At 52.2% G+C, this 22,234-nt stretch overlaps 1 protein-coding gene across 1 annotated transcript in view; it reads right to left on the reverse strand.

Moving 5' to 3' along the window:
* Positions 1-22,234, reverse strand: part of Zcchc24 (zinc finger, CCHC domain containing 24) — a 57,429-nt gene that overhangs the window by 26,473 nt on the left and 8,722 nt on the right. Inside the window, exon 2 of the mRNA NM_001101433.2 lies at positions 18,895-19,095. Coding sequence (NP_001094903.1) covers positions 18,895-19,095 — 201 coding nt within the window. The remainder of the gene's footprint in view (positions 1-18,894; positions 19,096-22,234) is intronic.

Consider the following 22,234-nt stretch of genomic DNA (forward strand, 5'->3'; position numbering starts at 1 on the left):
TGTCCTCACACGGTGTCTGTCCCAAAGACCTGTAACTTTGAAGCTGGCGTCTCCCTGGGGCATGGCCACCCTGCCACACACTGAGGTGAGTGTGTGGTTAAAACCCTCTCCCTCACCTCAAGCAAAGTCTCTTGTCTCCCCAAGGCCACACATCTTTGAAGTCAGCTCTCGCCTTTCTGACCCCAGGGGCTCAGGATCTGGAGGGTTTATTATTTATGCCTGAGCCACACCGAGGAGACGAGATGGCACAGTAACAGTGCAGGCCCCAACCCTGGAGTCCCTGAATCTTCATCTTCAATTCATCCCCAGGGGGATGGGGGGGGGGGATGCTACCCTTGGTGCCCATTTTATAGCTCAGAAAATAAGGCTCAGAGAAGACAAGCAACCTCCTTGCACCACACAGGAAGTTAGGAGTGAGAGCCAGGAATGCAGCCTGGGTTCCTGGGCCCAGGAGCTGGGCAGGTTGCAGGCTTGAAGGTGTCGGCCTGAGGCTGGCTGGCTGGTCCAGCAACATAGTACAGTACTGGCAGGGGTGGCAGGGATGGCTTGTCGGGGAAGGAGGGCTGGCTGCTTGGCCAAGCCCCAAACCTGTGAGTCCACAGCATCTGGAAACCATCACAGGAACAATGATTGCACTGCAGACCTGGCCGCTTGGCTCTGCTCTGCAGCGTTCTGTTCAGAAAGCAGAGGAACGGGACAGCCACACCTCCCGCTCCCACCTCCCCACCAGTGTTTGCCTTGGCACCGGCATCTGTGGCTCCCAATGGGCCCAACTGTCGGGAGCCGTCACGTCAGCCCCGAGCTGTGGACATGGCCGCTGATGGCCAGAGCGGGTGCTCCAGAGCCTGGATGGAAGCCAGGCGACCCCAGCTCAACTCTTTGCCCTGCCTGCAAGATCAATGGCTTGTGACTTGGCTTCCCTGGGCCTCGGCTTCTCTTCGGGGTCTGTCGAAGCTGGCCTGGCGGCTTCCTGTGTGGTGACATGTGTCTGACTACCAAATTGTCCCCAGGTCCCCTGCTTGTCTTTGGTAGGTCGGTGGTGGGCAAGGGAGTACCTGGAAAGTGCTAGGCTGCAGTCAGTCAATGTCTGGGTCTGTGTTCCTGCCTGCCCCACAGATTCATATCTCAACCAGAATGTGCTAGGCGGCAACATATCTGAGGCTCTGGAATAGGACACACCCCAACCTGGTGAACTTTCAGCCAGTAGACAAGGACACACAGCAAGTATCTTATTGGAATGATTCTGAGCGCTGGGAAGGAACAGGGTGCTGGAATGGAGCTGAACAGGGTTCTGACTCTACAGTCAGAAGCCACACTGTAGGGTGTCTAGGGCAATGCAGACCCTTCCTAGATCTGATACTTCATGATTCGATCTGCTTAAAGGTGACTTCCTGATTCCCACACACTCACCACCATGCTCTGTGGTCCAGGGCTCGGTTTTCCTATCTGTCAGCAAGTGGGAGTGGGGTGTGTGGGGTCAGGAAGGTCAATCTGCACTGGGGTGTTTCGCCCAGGTGCTTTCACCCAGGGATCTGCCTAAGATTTGCAGCTGCCCCTGAACTTGGAAGGCAAATACAGCAGAATGCCAATGAAGATCTTTCTGGAAAAAATGTCCCACCTATAGATAGCACTCAGGATTAAGAAGCAAATGGTTTGAGTGATGGGTGGCCCCGACCATGGCTTCTTTCTTCCTCCTCCTCTTCCTCCTTCTCCTCCTCTTCTTCCTCTTCTTCCTCCTCTTCCTCCTCTTTCTCCTCCTCCTCTTCTTCCTTCTCCTTTTCTATCTCCTCCTCCTCCTCTTCCTCCTCCTTTTTTCCTCTCCCCCCTCCTCCTCTTCCTCCTCCCCCTCCTCCTCTTCCTCCTCCTCTTCCTGGCCTCATACCAGTTAGCTCTTCTGATGCCTCATGGATGCTGTGCCTTCAAAGCATGACCCTGGCTACATACCTACCTTAGAACCATGACTCTTCCTCCTGGAAGCCCTCCTACTCAGCTCTCAGGGTGCACACCCCTTCCGCTATGGGCTCCTCCAGCCCTTGCACCTGTGCCTCTCTGTAGGCAATATGCCTAGGATTCTGTACTTCCCCCCCTTCAGGGACAGCATGAGTCCAGTGCAAAGCAGCCAGTGCCAGAGCAAACTGGCCACAAGCATCTGCCATCCCCTAAGCTGAGAAGCCAGAGGAGAGAGGGCTGGGGGCAGGGTGGCACAGAAGGGGGCAGTAGCGGCCTGGCAACTTCCTGGACAAGCATGCTGGCCAATGTTCCTAGTTCTCAGTGTGGCTATTGCCCCTGCTGGCCCAGAGAGCTGGCTCAATGGGGCCTCTGTCCCTTCCCAAGCAGGCTGTCCTGGCTGGCTTGGTGGCATCCCACCAGGCAGCTGGGAGGCGAGCTCCGACACTTCCTGTCCCCACTGCACATGTTGGGGTGGGGGGGAGGGGGACTCTCAGACAAGCATCCATCTGTGTTCCCTAGAGAAGAGTTGCCCAGCTTGAGGCAGGGGGATGGAGAGAAGGGACAGTGGCACTGGGAACATTCTTAAAATTGGAGACCTCAGCCCATCCCAAGCAGCCTGAGTGCCCTCTGAGCTGGAGCCATTAGGCTAAGAACTTCATTGCCTGGATGTCCTTGGGGCCTTTGCTTGCCCTAGGACACCAAACATCTTCTCCCTGATTCTTTTGTCTCTAATCAAGTTGTCACCTCCTCAGAGAGGTGGTCCCTGATGGCCCTGTTTGAGCTATGACTTATATCATAGTGTCTCTATTTCTTTGCTGTCACCTCCGCAGGGATGTGAAGACAAGCTCTTTCCGTCTTCCTTGTTCACTGTGGTCCATGCCACGCACACAGTAGGAGCTTAATAAATACACAGCGAATGAGCATAGAAGAGAAATCAGTTGAGCATTAACTTGCCCATCACAGGGCACGCTGGAAGAACACGGGTGGTAAGGAGGGGTCAGGGAGCATGCGGGGTGCCAGAGGCAGTGACAGTGAAGGGGTTCACTGCAGTCGGAGCAGAGCTGGGCGCAGAAAGCATGAGAGTGAAGGCTTTGGAGGGGCAGAGGCTAGGTCTCAGGGGCCCTAGGACCCCATCACAAGGCCGGATTTTAGCCCAGGAGCCACGGGAAGCCACAGTTTAGGATTGGTATGGACAGGTCCCTGTGGCCTTCTGAAATCTCTCTGGCCACATCTGGCAGATGGATGTTGGCAGGGAGAGACTGTGAGGCCCAGGAAGTCTGAAGCAGCACTCTGCAGGCAAGCTTCTCTGTGCCAGTGATGTGGGTGGAGCCTGGACACAGCCATGGCTGTGTCCATCCAATAGAGATGGGTGGAGGAGATCTGGTCAAGTCCGGAGCAAGACACAGCACGTGGGACAGTCACATGATGACATGAGGCCAACAGAGGTGAGCTCCAGGTAAAGGGCTCATCCCAAAGCTGGTCTGGGGGCAGGGCAGGGCATTCTGGTGCTATTCTGTAATTACACAGATGCAGACAGATTCTGTCCCCAGCAGGTGAGCTGGAGGGGCACATGGAGCACTCTAAGGCCTAAAAAGCAAGAATCCTGGGACCCGGGATACCACCTATGGATGGGGAGCAGATAGGGGGCTGGTGCTTCAGCTCTGTCCATGTAGGCCCTAGACCTACGTGCAAGCCAGGCCGGGCAGCACAGAGCATAGAAAATAAAGCATGAGAAGTGTGTCCCTCACACCTCAGGATGACCTGGGTCCTCCTGCCAAATGACAGTGACTGAGAGTGCTCAAGAGATGAGCAGAAGAAAGACTGGAGAGAGAGATGGCTCAGTGGTTAAGAGCACTGACTGCTCTTGCAGAGGTCCTGAGTTCAATTCCCAGGAACCACATGGGGTTTCTCACAACCATCTGTGATGGGATCTGATGCCATCTTCTGGCATGCAGGTGTACATGCAGATAGAGCACTCATGCATAAAATAAAGAAATCTTAAAAAAAAAAAAAAAAAAGCCGACTGCAGGTGGAGCTTCCCCTGACCTCAGCTCCTGCAGGGAGAGGCACACAGCACAGCCCTGGCCCTGCTGTAATACACATAGGCCCGGCATGAAGGGCACCGCCCCCCACGCAATGCCCTGCCTCAGGAGCTCTGCAAACACGCACATCTACATAGCCAAGATGGGCTGGGGGTGGGTGCATGGCCACAGTAGCTCTGGGTTTCTATAAAATTGACCAAAAAGAAAAAGAAAGGAAGAGAGAGAGAGAGAGAGAGAGAGAGAGAGAGAGAGAGAGAGAGAGGAAGGAAGGAAGGAAGGAAGGAAGGAAGGAAGGAAGGAAGGAAGGAAGGAAGGAAGGAAGGAGAAAGGAAAGGAAAAGAAAAGAAAAGACCCTGTGGGATGGAGGGAGAAATCCCACAATTCTTCCATCTCTCCTGGGGGGGTGGGTGGGAAAAGGTCATCTGTCCCTGCCATGAGCTGTTTGTAGCCCCACAGAGAGGTGGCCAGTGCTCATCTAGTGGCTCACAACCTCTCATCCAGTGATGGCCAATGAAAACAGATCTTTTCATGGCCAAGAGACCCGGGTTCAAATGCCAATGCCACTGAGCAGCAGCAAGAGTATAGAGGAATGTCTGCCTCTCTCTGAGTCTTAGGTTGGCATCACCCTATCATCAATGAGGACAGAGACTGGCTCGTTGAAAGCAAATGCTTGGCACACACATGGTTGGAATTTCACTTAGAGTAGCCATCATCACAATTATGACTCCCACCACCTCCATCATCACCATCATCACCACCATCATCATTATCACTATTAGCATCCCTGCCATCACTACCACTGTTATTACCACCACCACCATCAATGGTAGTGCCAACCCCATCATTACCACTACCACCTCATCACTATATCAGCAGCAGCATGACCGTCACTACCATCATCATCGCCATCAGCATCTTCACATTACCAATGTGCCTAGTTTTCTGAAAAGCATAATTTCACTCCTAAAGTGGCTGTAAGGGTGGCCACCCAGTCTCGCTCAGCAAATACAAGCTCTCTCTCCAAGGCAGGCTTTGTGCCAAGATTGATAAGCTGGCAGGCACGTGGGCAGCCTCTGCCCCCTTCTCGGTGTGCCAGCTTTGTCCTTACAGGATCTTGACTAATCCTTGTGGCCATTCTGTCAGCCATACTCTGCTGTCCCTCCTCATGGAAGAAACCAGAGAGATGCAGGGGCATTTTTCAAGGTCACACAGAGTGAGGGACACAAGTGACATTCTGTGTCAGGCTTGACATTCTAGCATAGCTGAAGTGGGGATAGAGGGAGTATAGTGGGGCACCAGCCCTTAGGCTTGGAAATGGCCTAGGGTTAGAGAGAGCCCTCCTAGGCTTGGTGTAGTCTCTAGGCTATAGACGGTAAGTACACACTGCTGGAATGCTCTCTGTTACCTTAGAGGGACCGAAGGTCATTTGGGTCCTATAGTAACAAGATGGTTCCATACAAAAAGCCAGGCCTAGGCCGGGCTGACTGGAAAGGCCCATGCCATAACAGCTGGAAGACAGGCTACCACTCTTACTAAGCGATTCATCCCCTGCTAGGTCTCTGTTCTCCGTCTGGAATCGGGGTGTTTGTCAGCACAGAGACTGAAGGGTCTTTGCATGTGATAGCCCCTCATGCTATCTACTATGCCTAATCTGCTACTCTGGGCACCAAGAGCTCTGCTGTGAGATGTACCGATGCAAAACATAACCAAGAGATGCTTCCGGTGCCCGCACCGCTGTCCCTGCTGTGTGATGGGAGGTGCCTTTTCTCTCCTCTAGCTTTGACTCCTCCTGCGGCAGTGTTGGGGGTGGAGCCAGGAGTTCTACAGGGTCCTGCTCTCCCCAATTCACTGTCCCCCAAGGCAGGAAAGAATGGCCTGTGTCCAGGTTCATACAGCTCACTGTTTCACCTCAAGAAGACAAAGGCGGGGGCTGGAGCGATGGATCAGGGGTTAAGAGCACTGACTGCTCTTCTGAAGGTCCTGAGTTCAATTCCCAGCAACCACATGATGGCTCACAACCATCTGTAATGAGATCTGACTCCCTCTTCTGGAGTGTCTGAAGACAGCTACAGTGTACTTGCATATATAATAAATAAAATCTTAAAAAAAAAAGAAGACTAAGTCCAGACTCCTGGCTCCAGTAGCCATTGGTCTAGAGGGACTGGCGGACCATTGCAGAGTTGCTGAGTGTAGACTCTGCCAGAGCTAAGGCTACAACAGCACCATGTCTTAGACTCTAGAATGGGGACAGTAATGCACACTATGCTCAGGCAAGAGGCTTCCTCCCCAGAATGAGAGCCCCTGAGAACCCAGATACCCGTGTGAGGCTTAGAAAGCCGAACTCAGCTATGGACGGATCAGAGACCCTCAGATCTGAAACCACACAACCCAAACACACAACCCAAAGCCCACCAGCCAGAGCCACCTGGAAGGAAGCCTGTTTCCAAGTCACAAGCTCTATGGCCGCACGGACCAAGATTCTGGGATGAAGCACTGGCATGAGGAAGCAGGAGCCCTGGGACCTGAGGAGGACTTGGAGCTTGCTCACCTGCAGATGCTCCCACCAGGACACCATGCCATTTCACACTGGGTACCGTATTTTGCTCAGCTGTCCGTCACCATCATTTAATGAACATGCAGACAAGTCTATGTCCCAGCCAACACCTGCAGCACCCCCAAATAAACAGGACAAAACATCCCAGGCACCCCTAAGGGGAAGTCCCAGAGGGATGTGATTGGGTTCCACCCCTCTTTCCTGTTATAGGGAAACAGAGACTACAAGCAACTAGGCCAAGGACACACAGAAGTGTCTCCCAGTCTCCATATCAGGCTCAGGTCCCCTAAACCTTTCCTTGTACCCTCTTTAGACCCCTTTGGCTTTAGGGATTCAGTTGCCTCAGAGAGAGGGGGTGGGGGGGGGAGAGAGGGAGGGAGGGAGTGAGAAAGAGAGAGAGAGAGAGAGAGAGAGAGATCTTCTTCTAGGCTCCAAGACAGCCTTTGGCCCCACTTACGTGCAGTGCCTACCAAACAACCTCCAGGAGGGTCACCAGGGTCCTTAATGCCAGTCCTCACTCAGGAGGCCTGTTATAAAGAGAGGCTTTGAAAACAGCAGTTAAAATCCAGGACTTCTGCTGTGACAGTCTGGGCTTAGCTGTGAACTTAGACAAATGATGTGGCCTCTCTTGTCTAGAGCTCTAGGAATGTCCAGCCAACCTGTGAGGTGCACACACCCCAGAATAGCTTTGAATGCAGACCAACACAAAACCCCGTTAATTTACTTAATGTGAGTGTGTATGTGTGTTTATATTTACAACTCAGTTCCGTGCATGGTGTTCAGCATGGCGTTTGTACATGACAGTGTTACATCACAGTGATAAAGTGTCTCAGAGCAGGAGGCTGGACAGAGTCTGCTGTGGACTTCGCACTGCATTTCAGGGGATGGAGGCCCTCAGTGTCCTTCCTGGTGTGTTCCTGACCGATTAGAAAGTCCTGTCCTCTGTCTAACCCAAACACTCCAGCTGTGATTTGGCCCTTTTGCTGTGTCTGGTATAGATAGTGATTGCCTGGGCAGAAATAAACGCCCTTGGTTTGCTTAGAGGAAGCCGGAGCTTCCTGCACCCAGCTGAGGGTGCTCCCCAGCTCTGCCTGCTCTGCCCCAGCCCTGACAGGCCTTGCTGACTCCCCAGACAATCGGAGCAGCCTCACCAGGGCTGCCAGCTCTTTGCTCCATTTCACCCAATGCCTCTGGATCCTAAGCAGACGAGCAAGGTAGCTACTATAGCAAGGTGGGGATTCCTAGGCAAGGTCCCACCAGGCTGGAGAGGGAAGGCACATGCTGCTGACTCCACAAGGACAGTAGGGGTCACTGTGCTGAGGGACAGTGGCTCCTGAACTCTGGTGTGGACAGGAGTGACCCAGAAGGCTTGAGATCACATCCACCCTGCTGCCGCTTGAAACTGATCCCGTGCTAGGCAAGAGCTCTGCCACTGAGCCATACTGTCAACCCCAGCTTGCTTTTCTAAGTCTCTCAAAGCAGCAGCTGGCTCAAGGGCCACACTCCAGGCTAGCCTGCTGATATCCAGAACAGTCACTCCTTTTTAGGCCCTTCAATTTTGCTTATCTGGGTTTCCTTTCGTCTGTAACTTGTCAGCTCAGACGATTCTCACAGAAGCCCCAAGGGACGGGCTGGATGTGTGTCCATGGAACCATTATACAGAAGGGAAAACTGAGGCATGGCAAGGGCATGAGACTCATTCAGGGTCACCCAGTTGACTATCCTGCCTCTAAACTCCCTTGAAGCTGGTCAGAACCAGACACAGGGCAATGAGCAGCCCTACCTAGCAACCAACTTCCTGTCCTGTCTTCACCTCAGGTCTCCTCGCTCTCCAGCAGATTCTAGAGGACCTGCTGGCCTTCTGGAGCTTAAGCCAGTGAGAAGCTGAAGGGAACAGGAATCAGCCCAGCCATAAGGCCAGGTTCTCACAGGCATGGGACGGCTGGGGACGAGTCCCAAGAGAGGCCGGCTCAAGTTAGGATCTGAAGGGAGCGGGAGGGAAGCGGCTGAGTTAAGGCAATGGGGTGCAGTGTGAGGCAGGGCTTAGCAGCTGGGGAAACACTGAGTGTGTCCATGTGTGTATGCACCTGTATGTGTGTGTGTGTGTGTGCGCACGTGTGTATGCATGTGCATGTATATGTGTGTGCATATGTGTATGCACATGTCTGTGTGTGTGCATATTTATATGTGTGTGTGCATGAGTGTGTCCCCAAGAATATAGGCTCAACAGCCGTTGGAGACAATGGGAAGGCAAGAGGAGGGTCCAGTGTCGGTTATATCTCAGGAGTCTTGCTCTAGTCCCAGTCTCAGTTTACCAGCGAGGGTGGATAAGGCTCTGGGGCCAACGGCTTCAAGAGCAACAACAAAGCTTCTAAGAGCAGCTGCACACCAAGTGCTAGAGGAGGCCAAGTAAGGGAGAGGCAGTGTGGCCCACATACCCCACTGCACTCGGCAAGGCACTGGAACCCAGCCCCAGCCAAGGCTATGCAGTGGGCAAGCACAAAGCTAAAGGCTGCGTCCAGTTCGGGATAGCTCTTTGAGAACCCTGGGCCTTCAGCGCCAGCTCATCCTTGAACAGTCCCAAGATAAACACAAGCCATGTGACAAGAGCAAGCCCTTGCCTCTCTCCCTGTTCTGTACTGAATCACTCACAACCTCCCGTATGTGTCTGCCACCGCCATTAGCCACGCAGCCGCACAGCTAAGGGGTGGCCCCAGCCCGAGCCTAAGGTAAACCATTTGGTGAACCCTCCAGGCTCGATTACTGGATTTCTAAACCTCGAGAGAACAGCAGCTGTGTCAGACACCTTGTGATGGGGATGGTGCGCTGTGGCTTTGTTTCAGCACTCTGTTCTCCAGGCTTTGCAAGTTGCTCAAGGCTGAGGCATGAGCCTTCCTTCCCAGGCTCTGCCCTCATCCCCATCCCTCAGGGTCTAGGAGATGAAGCCCTCACTGGTCATGGAAACACTGGGAGCTCCTTCTTGTCCTGTATGATGCTTAAAAAGAGAACCACCAGCTGAGGATGTGAAACCGGGTCCACAGCTAGCTCCTTCCGGTCACGTGCCCTGCACCACACCCCTCTTTCTCCACACTCCCATGCTGCCTCTGCAGCTGTCCCCTCTTGTCTGTGCTAGGTAGGGTGAGGACCTGACAAGTCCGTCCCTCCATGGGAGCCAGCAGGAGCTGACAGCTGTGCTGCCCCGAGCCTTTCCCTGGAGTACCACCCTGGACAGAAGAGATTCCCTGAGCCCCTTTCAGAAAGTTCCTCGCGTGGTCCCAAGTTCTTGGGACTCTCCCCTGTTCCTCCCAAGCCCCCAAAGAAACAGCCTTGTCACCTAGCCCCCTATAGCCCATCCCTGAATTAGCCCCTTCCGTGGACAGAGGGTAAGAGGAGAGGCCCAGAGCCCTCTGGTGACCCCCACAGCTCTGAGGCACACTCCAGACTTTTGGGGCCACCCCAAACCAGTTTGTAAGAGCTGACCTGCAGCCTAAAAATAACAACACCCACTAACAGACTTCGTTCAAGTTCAGAGAGTGTGGGGGGAGCTTCAGATAAATAGCGGCTCCCAGCATGCTTTGGGGCAGGACTTTTCAGTGTCTTTACTAGAAATCGGAGGAAACAAGACCTGGAAAGACTGGCTCACTTTCCCAGAGGCTCACAGCTGGAAAGAGGCCACACTGGCATGGTATGAGGCAGCAGGGGAGGAGGGGGGATCCCAGAGAGGAGGGAGGAAGGGAAGGCCAGGATGAACATCAGTCCTGTCACCTCCCAACACCAGGACCCATGAGACTGGGCCAAGCAGCAGTCAAGGCTCCGAGCCATGTTCCTGAGAACATTCCCTAGGCTCCGGTGGCATTCCAAGTACTGTGCCAGGTGCTAGAGCAGGATAGCTCAGGTCCCCACAGGAGAGACACTCCCCTCTGCCACCTGCCACCTACCCCCAGCCCAGATTCCCTCCTGGGAATCACTGAATGGTGATTACCCCCTCTTCCTCCTCCTCCTGCTCCCCCCTCCTCCTTCCTCTTCTTCCTCCTTCCTCCCTTCCCTTCTTCTGGCCCCCCCTCCTCCCTACCTCCTCCCCGCCATAGATCTTTTCGTAGAGCGATCTTAGCTCAGGCTCTGTGGGAACGCCTCAGTTTCCCTACCAGCTCGCTAGTGCTCCTTTCTGCTTTCTATTGCTGTAATAAAATACCCGAGGTCCATACTTCCCAAAGGAAATGGGTTTGTGTAACACACAGTTTTGGCTAAAAGTCCTAACATCAAGTCCTTTGGAGCTCCTATGGAGAAGGCCACCAACACTAGGAAGACTAAGAGGACTAAGAGGAAGAAGCTTGCTTTCTCATGACAACCTAGCCAGGGTCCTGGAGGAGTTACCTCCTTTCCTTTCAATGACTTAGCCACCTCCCACGAGACCCCACCTCTTAAAGGCCCGTCCAGCGTTTCTCACTTTACCCGTCAACACTGTGAGAACCAAGCTTGCCACACATGAGCCCTCGAGACCGACTTGAGCTCACCCCAAGTCCAAGCTACAGCAGCTCTGGCATGCATGGAGGCTTTAAACATTTCAGCCTGAGAGCTTTCCCTTGTCTGTCCCTTCCTATGGGAGGCGCTCACACGCCTAGGGAAGGGCCAGCCTGGGGCCACTCAACAGGGCACCTCCCTTCAGCACTCCGTGCCTCTCAGCTTGGCGGCTGTAAGGAACTTCCAGACCTTAGCCTGAGTTCTTTGGGGGAAACCCCACAGATCCGTGGTCCCTCTCCATCTGTCCCCTGGGCAGTTCCACCCACTCAGACCCCAGAGAAGAACAAACCTGCTGAGAGGTCAGGTCTGGAATGAGAGGATTGCCAGCACAGGCTAGGGTCAGCTATGGACCTTCAGCTCTGCTTATCGCCTTTAAACACCCAAGCCCTCAGGGACTGGTGCCTCTGGCCTGTGGTAGGAGGCACAGGGCAGGCCAGGCAGGGTAGGCAGAAGGTCAATGACCTCCTAGCAAGACTCTGAAACTATTTACATCCTAAGATTTCAGCTGTTCTGGGATCTGAGTCTCTCTCTGCTCTATTTTCCTTTTTTCTTTTGCAATCTCCAAGAAACCGGAGCTGCCAGCTGGGTGGGGGTGACGGTTTTGCTCCGTCTGACATCTGGATCACATTAGCAGGCATGCTGACTCAGACCCGTGCTCCCCTGGGCTCCAGCCCTCAGCTGGACATGGAGGCACAGGTGACAATCCCCCACCGGACCTCCCCCAACACAAGGACCACTACTCATCAAGAAAGGATTGGGAGTGAGGGCGGTTCAAGGCTTGAAGGGCAGCTGCCACGCTGGGAAGAGGGGGGACCTAAAGAAAGGACACTGGGTCCTTGCACAGAAGTGCAAGGTCAAATTGCAGATGTGGAAAAGTAACCCAGACAGGTTAGGCAACTTATGCAGTGTTGCACAGCAGAGCAACATATAGAACAATGACTTGAACTTGGCCTTTTAGCTATGAAGTCAAGGCTCTTTCCCCTTTTCTAATGGACTCCCTGTCCAGCATCAGGATCCTTCCTGGTAGCATGGAGACCCTGGGTGAAGTTTCCTGAAATCAGCAAGACCATCCAATTGTAAGCAGCCGCCAGTTCCTCTTAGGGCTACCTGATGACTTTTATGTCCATAGACTTTTTCTTTTGTGTGGCCTTCCTTCATAAGTTACTTAAAATTATATTTTCTAACTGTGTTAGTGTGGCTATTCAGGCTAGAGTCTAATTACATCATGGTGATGATGATGGTGGTGGTGGTGGTGATGCTGATGATGATCATGTCTCCTCCCTTTCATGGTCTTAAACCACATAAGGTAGAACCATTTCTGTGGACCCCTGAAAAGACCATGAACAGCCTTGATGCTGTCTGTGCTGTGGAGTGGTTGCCCAGAGGGGACTCTTGGCTCTTCTTCAGGTATAATGTTTCCTGATTGGGGCTTTCATTTTTCCTCTGTGTTGCAATGTTCTGAGTCTCTGAGCTCCACTCGGCCTCCAACCTGCCCTCAGAGTGATCTTTTAAACTGTTAGCATGAGCCTGTTACCTAAACCCAGATGGCTTCCCTGCCCTCAACACTAAGCTCAGGGTTACAGCCTGGCATGCAAGCCTTCACCACATGCTCTGACCACACCTCTCGCCTCTCCTCTGGGAGTGCCAGCTATGAACAAGGGCATGCAGTACCCAGAGAGGCCTGGGATGCCTTCCTTCCCTGGCTAGCTCCTCCCCTCAGAACTTCCCACAGGGCCCCAGGCAGAGTGGGACAAACTCTTGAACCACCACCCAGGCTGTGCCTATTCTAAAAGCAGGCCCCAAGAGACACTTAGAGAGGTCTTCATAGCCCCGACTTCAAACACACAAGCCAAGCTGGAAACACTGGAGGACTGGTGGTTCAGAGCCTCTGTGTGGCTCAGATCCTCAGGGTCCTGCAGACATCAACACCTTGAGCCCAGATGACCCTGCAGGTAGCTAACAGGTACCGCCTAGGCCTCCCTGCAGATAAGAGGTGTCTATTGCCACCAGCGCTGACAGTCCAATACTACCCTGACCTCTCAGCATTACCAGGCAGCAGATCCCTGAGGCTGGACCCATTATGGGTTACGGCCAACTTGGTCAGAATGGGCAGGCGTGGCTTCTTGACTTCTATTTCCAACAGTCCCTCTTAAAAAAACAAAACAAAGCCAAACCAAACCTCTGATCTTAAAGGCAGTGGATATAGGATATAAACAAAAAAGCCTGGGCCCTAGACTCAGAGGACCTGAGTTCCAAGAGCTGAGAGCTACCAGCTGTGCGGCCATGGGCAAGCCATTTAACGTCCCTGAGCCTCAGTGTTGCGAGGAGGAAGCCAAGGAACTTCACCATGTGTACTGAGAAGGTAAGAGGCTTATGGGCTATGGGACGGCGAGTTTACTCCTTACCTTCAGGTCTCAAAGCTATCTCATCAGCACTGCGTATATTTAAAGGCACAGACCATAAGGCTGGTTTGTTGTTGTTGTTGTTGTTGTTACATTTTGTTTTGCTTTTCCAAGAATGAAGTGCCAGCACTCTTGACCCCTAAGCTTTCTGACATCTACTAGAGACGAACCTGGCATAACCACAGCCCCAAGGAGTGATGTCCCATGCGCAGATCTCCACCACCTCTCACCTCTGCTTTGGAGGCGCCAGAATTCTTATAGACTTGGTATCCCCCACAGTGCCCCAGTGTCATGCGAACAGAGCCTGGGAGACTGCTCTCCTGATCTTTTTACTGTGTCCTCTTCTTTTAAATAGGGTCTTGTGTATCCCAAGCTGGCCTTGAACTTGATATGTAGCAGAGTTCCATGGAGCTCTTTGCTGCCTCTGTGAAATGCCAGGGCTTGTGGGCAACCTGGAGACCTGGCAAGGTCCATTCTACCCCAGTTAAACTATGGATAATTCTAAACACATTTAGATCATTTAGAAATTCTTCTATCAAACAAAAGATAAAAGAGTAGAAAGAGCATTTGAAGGAACAGTGGCTTAAAACTCTCAAAGTCTAATGACAGCTTTTTATTGGTGGTTTTGAAGAGAGGGTTTCTCTGTGTGGCATTAGCTGTCCTGGAACTCACTCTGTAAACCAGGCTGTCCTCACACTCACAGAGATCCTCCTGCCTCTGCCTCCTGAGTGCTGGGATTAAAGGTGTGTGGTACCACAACACATCCACACAGCTCAAGAGTCTCCATGTAGGATAAACAGAAACAGACCCAGCACAGAAGGCCCAAACCACACTTGAAGGCCCAAACCAGCAGCTCACAGAGCTGTGCAGGAGTGATATTTTCTGTGTGTCATGCTAGTGAATTAATATGCATGGTGTAAACAGGTAGATCTACCAACAGGTAGATCACTACAAAGTAGCACTAAAATCATTTTACTAATAGAAAGGAAAGAAATAAGAATGAAATAGAGGAATTAAGAAGACAATGTATAAAACAGAAACTCATGGTAGACATAAATCAAACTACACCAATAATACTAAAGGTGAATGGATTAAAGAATCCAATCAAAATGCAGGGATTTTTTGAATTGGGCATAAAACTCAAGATGCTCTCTCCAGGAGACTAACTTCAGATTCGAATGTCTGAATGGATTAAAGTAATCACTAGAAAGCCAGGTGTCCCATTGTGAGAAAAACTAGACTTTGTGGTTTGTTTTAGTTCTATTTTCTTTTGGTCCTAGAAATTCATCCCAAAATGTGCTTGCAAGTGCTGGGTAAGTGCTCTACCACCAAGCTGCATCTCTAATCCCACCACAGGCTTTAAAACAAAAATGAATGTTACTAGCGTAAAAACTTAAAAAGGGGTATTTTGTAATGGTAAAAGGATCAATTCGTCAGAAAGATATGGTCATTAGAAAGATAGGGCATACCTAATAATAGAACACCAAAGCACATGAAGAGAAAAAAACAATCGAGACAAAGGAGTAACTCAGAAACAGTAGGTGGAGACACTGGTATCTGCAGTTAATGGGTAGAGAACTGGGCAGAACATCAACAAGGCAACAGGAGACATAAACAGCCCTGTGAGCCAGCAAGCCCAGCAGACAGCCCAGCGCAGCGCGCTCCACCCACCCTTCTCACAGGACAGTCTCCAGGCCAGCCACATGCTGAGCTCCACAGCAGCCTCAGTGCAGTTAGAAGGGATGAACAATACAAAGCACGCTCTCTGACCACAGTGGAATAAACTCAGAAATCATCAAAAGATATCTGGAAAGCTCACAAATATGTGGCCATTAAACAACACATTTCTGAATAACCCTAGGGTCCAAAAGGAAAACTCGGATCATTAATAGGTGGCATATGAAAGTCATGACGCCCTGCAACATGCGATGCGCCTCACGGAGCAATTCATACCTACAAATACTGACAAGGATGAAGGAAGGTATGGGGCCTAGGGAGGTAGCCCAGTGGCTGTGCACACCAGAGACCTGAGCTTGGATCTGCAGAACCCACGTGAAAGCCTGGTGTGGTCACGTGTGCCTATATTCTCTGAACGGGGGGAGGGAGACATAGGAGGATCCCTGGGGCTTGTTGGCCAGCCAGTCTAGATGGATTGGTTAATTCCAGTGAGAGAACTGGCTTAAAAAGTAAGTTGGAGGGGCAGGAGCGATGGCTCAGTGGTTAAGAGCACTTGACTGTTTTTCTAGAGGTCCAGAGTTCAATTCCCAGCAAACAAATGTTAGCTCACAACCATCTGTAATAGGATCTGATGCCCTCTTCTGGTGTGTCTGAAGACAGCTACAGTGTACTTGCATATAATAGATAAATAAATATTTTTTGAAAAAGAGAAAGAAGACACAGATGCCAGCTTCTGGTCTCACACAGGAACACATACCACACACACACATTACACGCATGCACATATATCGCACATATTTCATACATGCACATATCACATACACACAAAGATGGGAAAGCAGAGGTGGTGGCACAATTTCACATTTGGGCAGTGGAAGAAGGAATAAGGAAGATCAAGAGCTATATAAGATTCTGTCTCAAAGAAAGAAAGAGGGAGAGGAGGGTGGAGGGAGGGGGGAGGGGGAGGGAGGGGGAGGGGGAGGGAGAGGCGGGGGGGGGGGGGGGGGAAGAAACCAAACAGAAATGAAGGTGTGGCCAGGAATGGCAGCCTGTGGCCGAGGCATGATGATCCCAAGTTTGAGGCCAACCTGGACTAGAGAGAGAGAACATCTCATAACCAAAACAAATAAACCATAACAAGGAGGAAGCGTAGAGTCAGTGCCCCAACCTCATAACAAGAAGGAAGCCTACAGTCAGTGCCCCAATCTCATAACAAGGAGGAAGCCTACAGTCAGTGCCCCAACCTCAGCCTCCACACTGAGAAACAATAAAGACAAAGTAAGCGACTCCACAGACAGGAACGAGAATTGTCAGAGTGGAAAACCAAAGTCAAAGATTTTCAGCGATATTGTGAGGCCACACCCACAGCAGTACTATCCGCCCGCAGTCATGGGTATACGCAGCCTAGCTGTGCACTGAGAAGCAATAAAGGCCTATCAGTTCAGTGGGATAACACCCAGCCTTATAAAAGAAATGATGACCCGTGATACGCCATCGATGAGCCATGTGATCTTCCTGTCTCAGAGTCCACAGTACAGGGGAGTCACTTACATACTAATTAGTCTGACCTGCTGTATAACATTTCATTCGAAACACGGGTGTATAAAAACTCAGTTGCCCCTTTCCTCTCTTCGGGAAGACTTGTGCTCAACACCTGATAGGATAAGAACCCCAGCTGGTTCAGGAGTCAGAGAGGAATGTGACCCAGCAGCTGCTCCTGCTCAGTGGAGGGTGGAGAACATCCAGCTAAATTCCAGCCCACCCTAATCCCCAGCATCCGGCACCCAGCAGGGATGAGGGGGTACGCTCTTCATGGTACAGCCTGTGACAGCATTTTCCCTGTGCCAGGTCCCGCCAGGTACTTTGCCTGCCTTAGGTCACTGTATCCAGGTGTTAGTTAGAGTCCTCCTATGCCTTATCCTAACCCTGCCTCTACCACTGAGGCAGGCAGGGAGATCCCTGGGCTCCTAGCAGTCCCGGATACTGTCAGGTTTGGGAACAAATCAGGACAGCTCACCCAGGCTGCACAGGTCTCAGATAGGTGTGGCCCAGGGACTCATGGAGGTGCTCAGAGACTCATTTGTCCGGCTGTCAACGGGCCCCTCCTCCCTCATCTACATACAGCTGAGAGAGGATGATTAATGGGAAAGAAAGCCAGGATCAGTGCTGGAAGCTGAGGGACCCTCTATCCAGTAGTCGGAAGACTCTCACCTGCTGGGTTAAAATACTGGTTCCTCCCCTAACCAGTTCAACTTCTGCATGAGTGTCTCCCTTGCTCAAAAAACTCATCCCAGCCTCCCAGAAAGAGGTTCGCTCGAACCTGACACACAGGCAGTCACCCGAAGTGGATGATAGATAGGCTGCCAGGGGACATTTGGCACAGGGTCTGTCTCCTCCCCGATGGGAGTGGATCTTGCTTGCCCACTTCCCAAGCTGCCCATGGGTGGGATAGTTCTTGAGGGGTCCTGAACTGCTGCACATGGGAGCACTTAGCTGGGGAGGGGTGGACAGCCTCTGAGTCCTTATCTGTTGCCCAGTCAGAGAGCCCTGGGGGAGAAGGAGAACTCAACCTCTGGCCAAGTCACAGGATCCCAAGGGCCTCTTGCTCACTGCCCCCATGGAAGAATGGGGTGTAGAGCATGGGGGATGCTGCCATCAGCAGCATGCTCCTACCTTGTAGGGCTCCAGGAGGTGATCACACGCGTCACCGTGGAGACTGAGCTGGCATGGGGGTGTAGGGTGGCCTTGGGGTTCTGCTTCTCTATCAAGTTCCCTGGAACCTGTGTCGGGGCTAAGCTTGAAGCAGCAAAGACCCGAAGCCCGGCACAGCCCTTCCTGAGAAATGCCAGGGACGCAGTGGTGACAAGCCCCATCCTGGCTCCCTACCTGGCTCCACTCTGGTTCCCAGCATCCGGAGGGCAATACTGCATAGCTTTTCAAAATTGATGGGATTCCATTTCCATTACATATAAAAAATAAATCCAGCACCACGTTGTTAAAGAAAAAATGGAAAATGTGAAGAAAAAAAAAAAGTAGGGGAAAAGGAAAAGTGTGATAAACTCACACTGCACTTAAAAAGATGCCTGCTGTCTTCGCTCCCCAGGATCCTGTATCTGCCCAGGCGGCAGTCACCCAGGGAGTGGCATTGGCTGCAGATGCCTTGCTTCATTAAAGCAAAGCATGGGGCAGAGAATGAGGCTGCTCCCAACCAACCCCTTTCATCCCCCAGCCCTGCACCCTGAGAGGGATGCCAGGCCTCTTGGCAGCTGATGCCTTTACCCTGACCTATTCTGGCGCACAAACAGGCAAGGACCCTCATCCTTCCTTGATGTAGGCAGAGGAGGCAGTGGTGGGTCTGAGGGAGGGGGTGCACATCTGGATTCCTGGCCAGGAGCCCACATTCCTTCCTGGTGAATGTGAGCAGATGGGGCCTCCAGAGAGTTATGAAGAGGCTGCTGGCTGCCTCCTGCCCCACTCTAACGGGACCCACTCTGCAGGAACACTTGTGGGAACCTAGGGGCCAGAACCTCATGTGGGGGCCTGGTTTGGGTCCAGAATCCCCCATGCCGATTGCTGAGCAAGCACCATGGGCCCAAGTGGGATCTGGACCCCTCTACTTCAGACAGCCTTGTCTTACTTAACAGCACCATGGAAACAGAAGGGTCTGGGGAGAACACGGTGCCCATCTACCCACAGACCCTGCCGGGAAGGAAGCTCGGGAGAGCCCAGTTGGGCTGAGTTGCCTTACCTGAGGGCAGTCCTTAATGTAGTGTCCTTTGTTGAAACACAGGTGGCACAGGTAGTTCGGAGGAGGCCGCTTGCTGGGCTTGCGGGCCTCGGAGGTGAGCGTCAGGTCTGAGAAATGCTCGGTGAGGGAGCTGAGGCCATCAGCGATGTTATTGAGGGAACCGTAGGGCGAAGCGTTCCTATACACGCTGCTGCTCAGCGCCTGTGGGAACAGAGGCTATTCAGGACTGTGGCAAAGGAGGCTTTTAAACACCACCGGGCATGGATCCACATAGATCTAAAGCCTGAGTTCAAATCTTAACTCCAGTCGTGGATTTGACCTCAAAGGCCCCGCCTATTCTGTGGGTGACCCTCTAAGGCCTCCGTAAGGGTAAAGGGAGGTCATGTGTCTGGGTCCTAGGACCCCTGGGTTACACGGTAATGATGTTAACAGCTGCGAGGGTTGTAACTATCGGTTCTTGACACACCACACCAGATGTGGAGGAGGTTAATACTCTCAGCTTGACAGGACCTAGAATCACTTAGGAGATAGATTGCTCCGGGTGTCTGCGAGGGAACTTCCAGATTGGGTTAAGCAACTTGGGGAAAGCCACCCTAAATGTGGGAGGCACCATTCCATGGGCTGGGGTCCTGGACTCAACAAAAAGGCAGATGGGGTTCACAATAGCCTTTACCCCTCTTCCCTTTCCCATTGCGCACACACTGTGGTCATCGGCCCCAGGCTCCTGGTACACTACCTCTCTGCCTTGATGGACGGTACCCTCTGACAGGGAGCTAAAGCAGTCTTCCTTCCTTAAGTTGCTTTTCCTGATATTTTGCCACAGAAACGAGAAAAGTGACTGACACAGACGGCCTCGTGGGAAGCCACTTGTTGGGTATGGGGAGACTTCAGACACATCTCCGTTGACTCTATTTCCCGCCTAGTAAGAAAGATACTCCAGGGCGTGTAGTGTGACTACCGTTTTGGAGAACTGGAGGTCCATGCACAGAGAAGCCCAGTCTGCCTGAGCCACCTCTCTGAGAGCCTGGAATGGGGAGTGGCTACCTCTCCCACCTCCACATGACAGGAACCAGACACCCCTTTGAGCTCCCAAGCAGACGTGGCTCAGGCCCTCCTGGTGTATACAACCTCTATTTATAGGCATCACAGGCTCTGGGTGGCATGGCACACTGGAATTTAGTAAAGGTGGGGCTGGCAAGGAATGGCCAAGGGCTCCCCTTTCCTAGTGAAGGGCCAAGGCTAGAAAGCAGCAGCTTCCTGAGGAAAGTTGATGCTGAACCTGGACACAATGGTTGGAGGCCTCTGAGCCCACTCCAGATGCCCCAAATGCAGGGATAAACTCCAGCCCCCCGCTGACGGGGAGATGTGGCTTCCAGGAGTCCTTAGGCTGAGAAAGAAACAAGGCTCCTGGAACCGAGAGCTTAGGCTCCTTTGTAAAGTGGGCCTGGCAGGAGCCTAGAGAAGGGGCAATCTTCTGTCTCTTCAGTGTGGGAAGGAGAGAGAAAAGAACTGAAGTGGTCTAGGGCATGGGGTACAGCCTGCCCAACTCCAACAAGAGTGGCTTCTTTTTTTTTTTTTTTTTGGTTTTTCAAGACAGGGTTTCTCTGTGTAGCCCTGACTGTCCTGGAACTCACTCTGTAGACCAGGCTGGCCTCAAACTCAGATATCTGCCTGCCTCTGCCTCCCAAGTGCTGGGATTAAAGGTGTGTGCCACCACTGCCCGGCAAGAGTAGCTTCTAATCTCACATTTCCATCTTCAGAAACTGATCCCTCAGCTCTGAGAGGACCCAGCCCTCATTTCCAGGTAAGACAGTACCTTGGACACCTGTTGAGTGACCCTGAATGGCCCTCTCCTTCTCTGAGCCTCTATCCATCTTACATTATTTCAACCAGAGCCTTGGCATGGAATAACACAGACACCATACCTGGAGTTGCCCAGGGCTAGCACACAGCTTTCCTGCGGCGTGGGAGCCCCATGGATCCTTAGCCCTCTGGTGCGACATGAAACCCAAGTCAGCGCGCTCCAGCACCAACATGCATGCCGTCTGAACCAATTCTTTAGCTTTTGAGCAAGCCCAGAATAGAGTGGCTCCTGGAGAGGCAACGGCCCCCATCCTGGAGGCAATGCGACTATAGGACATCTTTGGTGGAAATCAGACAAGGTGGCCATGGTGACAGGCCAAACCTAGGCGCGGTGCCCTTATGGAGACAGCTGCTTCTTGTCATCCCCCTGTGAGCCACTGCCCACTGCTTCATACATGAAATGAGTATTCAAAACTTGTATTGGATAACTTGGAAACTAGTAACAAAAACCGTTTTCTGGGCTCCACCTCAGGGTCACCACAGCGGTGGCTTGGGACCAAGAGCATATTTTTGTGTGTGATCAAATATCCATAATTGTTACATTACCAGCGTAATGATTTTAAAGTGTTCAGTTCTGAGGCACTGAGCATATCCTCGCTGAGACACAGTGGCCATCACCACCCACCTCCAGAGTCCTCTACCTCCCCAAGCCCAAACTCTGAACCCACTGGACAGTAAATCCTGACATGAATCTGCCTTGCCAGCCCCGCCCCCACCAGTCCTAAAAATCCAGGCAGCGGCAGCCACTTTACTGGCCTCAGAGCACCAACTCCTGGGTCCCTCTACATCTTAACTGGGAGACCTGTCCCATGCCAGGAAGCTACTGGCTCCATCATCCTTAACCGCCCTGAGGACAACACAGCCCTGGCCTCTTAGAGAGAAGTTTATCCAAACAAGAAATCCGAAGCTCCAAACCCTGTGACTCATGCTCACGGCTGGGAAATGCAATTTCACAAAATAACAACCCTCTTCTCTTCCCCCCTCTTCCTTTCTTTCATTTTTGCTGGCTAGGATTTAAACAAGTCCGCAGCCTTCACGACTGTTTTAAGAGGAAGGGGAAGTTTGGTGGATGCCAATGCTACACTAATTACACCCTAAATAGTTCTCTCCACAGGGTTGTGGCCATACTCCTTGACTCACGACAGACCCTCAGGCATCCCCAAACAGCCAAAGGCCTCCTATACTCTCCCTGGCAGCTCAATTCTTCCAGATGCCACCGAGGGTCGCACATAAGGCTTCCCTAATAGATCCATGGACAGAGCAAAGTTAAAGTCCCCCTCCCAGAATCCTGGCATCCACTGTCCCCGGGCTGTCTTCATAACTGCCACAGCTTTCTACCTCGAGCACCAGCCCAAGACAAACACCACGCAGAACTAAGAGTCCAGGAGGAGTCAGACGGTTCAACCACATTCCCATGCTATTAGTAGAGAAACCAAGGCTCTGAGGGCTGCAGAGGCTCAGACCCAGTTGGAACCGG

This window comes from Mus musculus, chromosome 14, assembly GCF_000001635.26.
Source record: "Mus musculus strain C57BL/6J chromosome 14, GRCm38.p6 C57BL/6J".
Taxonomy (NCBI): Eukaryota; Metazoa; Chordata; class Mammalia; order Rodentia; family Muridae; genus Mus; species Mus musculus.